Here is a 1961-nt window from a genome sequence, read left to right as displayed (position 1 = left end):
GCAAGAGACCCTCAGAGGACCACAGGAGACCCTCAGAGGTCCACAAAAGACCAACAGAGGTCCAGAGAGACCCTCAGAGGTCTCCAAGAGATCCTGAGAGGACCACAGGAGACCCTCAGAGGTCCACAAAAGACCAACAGAGGTCCAGAGAGACCCTCAGAGGTCCACAAGAGACCCTCAAAGGTCCACTGGAGACCCTCAGAGGTCCACAGGAGACACTCAGAGGTCCACAAGAGACCCTCAGAGGTCCACTGGAGACCCTCAGGAGGTCCACAAGAGACCCTCAGAGGTCCACTGGAGACCCTCAGAGGTCCACAAGAGACCCTCAGAGGTCCACAAGAGACCCTCAGAGGTCCACAAGAGATCCTCAGAGGTCCACAAGAGACCCTCAGTGGTCCACAAGAGACCCTCAGAGGTCCACAGGAGACCCTCAGAGGTCAACAGGAGACCCTCAGAGGTCCACAAGAGATCCTCAGAGGTCCACAAGAGACCCTCAGTGGTCCACAAGAGACCCTCAGAGGTCCACAGGAGACCCTCAGAGGTCAACAGGAGACCCTCAGAGGTCCACAAGAGACCCTCAGAGGTCCAGAGAGACCCTCAGAGATCCACAGGAGACCCTCAGAGGTCCACAAGAGACCCTCAAAGGTCCACAGGAGACCCTCACAGGTCCACAGGAGGAGGCGGGTCAGATTCAGGTCTTTGGTCATAATGCTTTGGCAGATTGGTGGATGTCACAGTCCAGATGGTCCAGCTGACTCCTGATGTTTCCTCTGCAGGGTTCAGTGGCCATCGCAGGAGCTGTGATCCGCTGGCTGAAGGACAACATGGGCATCGTCCAGTCGTCCTCAGAGATCGGTACGTCCTTCGTCACATGAGACGGTCCTGAGCTGTAGTCCAGAYCCTCCTGGTTTCAAATGTTCCTCCTCTCCTCTCAGAGCAGTTAGCAGCTGCAGTAGGAACGTCGTACGGTTGTTACTTCGTCCCGGCGTTCTCCGGTCTCTACGCTCCGTACTGGGAGCCCAGCGCTCGAGGGTGAGACAAACCTTTCACCTCAGATCCACCGAGTTTCAGGGTTCAGGATGAAAAACGWATATTTGTTTCCTCTGTGGACTCAGCATCATCTGTGGACTCACACAGTTCACCAACAGGAGCCACCTGGCCTTTGCTGCCCTGGAGGCTGTCTGCTTCCAGACCCGAGAGGTGAGGAACATCTGGTCTTTTTAGAGACCAAACAGGAAGCAGCAGCTGAAGCTGACATGGAGCTCTGTGTTTCAGATCCTGGATGCCATGAACAAGGACAGCGGTGTCCCTCTGACCCAGCTTAGGGTGGACGGAGGCATGACGGGGAACCGATTACTGATGCAGCTACAGGCTGACATCCTCTGCATCCCTGTTGGTCAGAAAACCACACAAGTCCATAAACACCAGTCTACAGTCTCATCCACCAGTTCTACATGTCTCATACACCAGTCTACAGTCTCAAACACCAGTCTGCATGCCTCAAACACCAGTCTGCATGTCTCAAACACCAGTCTGCATGTCTCAAACACCAGTCTACATGTCTCAAACACCAGTCTGCATGTCTCAAACACCAGTCTGCATGTCTCAAACACCAGTCTACAGTCTCATACACCAGTCTACATGTCTCATACACCAGTCTACATGTCTCAAACACCAGTCTACAGTCTCAAACACCAGTCTGCATGTCTCAAACACCAGTCTACGTGTCTCATCCACCAGTCTACGTGTCTCATCCACCAGTCTACATGTCTCAAACACCAGTCTACAGTCTCATACACCAGTCTACATGTCTCATCCACCAGTCTACATGTCTCAAACACCAGTCTGCATGTCTCATACACCAGTCTACTCTCAAACACCAGTCTACATGTCTCATACACCAGTCTACATGTCTCATCCACCAGTCTACATGTCTCATACACCAGTCTACTCTCAAACAC

General features: G+C 53.0%; 1 protein-coding gene across 3 annotated transcripts in view; it reads left to right on the top strand.

Annotated features, from left to right (window-relative positions):
* LOC106531235 (glycerol kinase) overlaps positions 1 to 1961 on the top strand; it is a 14132-nt gene that overhangs the window by 7558 nt on the left and 4613 nt on the right. For all 3 annotated transcript variants that reach the window (XM_014027031.1, XM_014027029.1, XM_014027030.1), the window contains exons 13-16: positions 777 to 855; positions 936 to 1032; positions 1116 to 1200; positions 1276 to 1396. In XM_014027031.1, the coding sequence (XP_013882485.1) occupies positions 777 to 855; positions 936 to 1032; positions 1116 to 1200; positions 1276 to 1396 (382 nt within the window). The remainder of the gene's footprint in view (positions 1 to 776; positions 856 to 935; positions 1033 to 1115; positions 1201 to 1275; positions 1397 to 1961) is intronic.

Source organism: Austrofundulus limnaeus, unplaced genomic scaffold, assembly GCF_001266775.1.
Source record: "Austrofundulus limnaeus strain Quisiro unplaced genomic scaffold, Austrofundulus_limnaeus-1.0 Scaffold609, whole genome shotgun sequence".
Lineage (NCBI taxonomy): Eukaryota > Metazoa > Chordata > Actinopteri > Cyprinodontiformes > Rivulidae > Austrofundulus > Austrofundulus limnaeus.
Note: the sequence above shows the minus strand (reverse complement) of the source record. Positions and strands in the feature narration are given on the sequence as shown.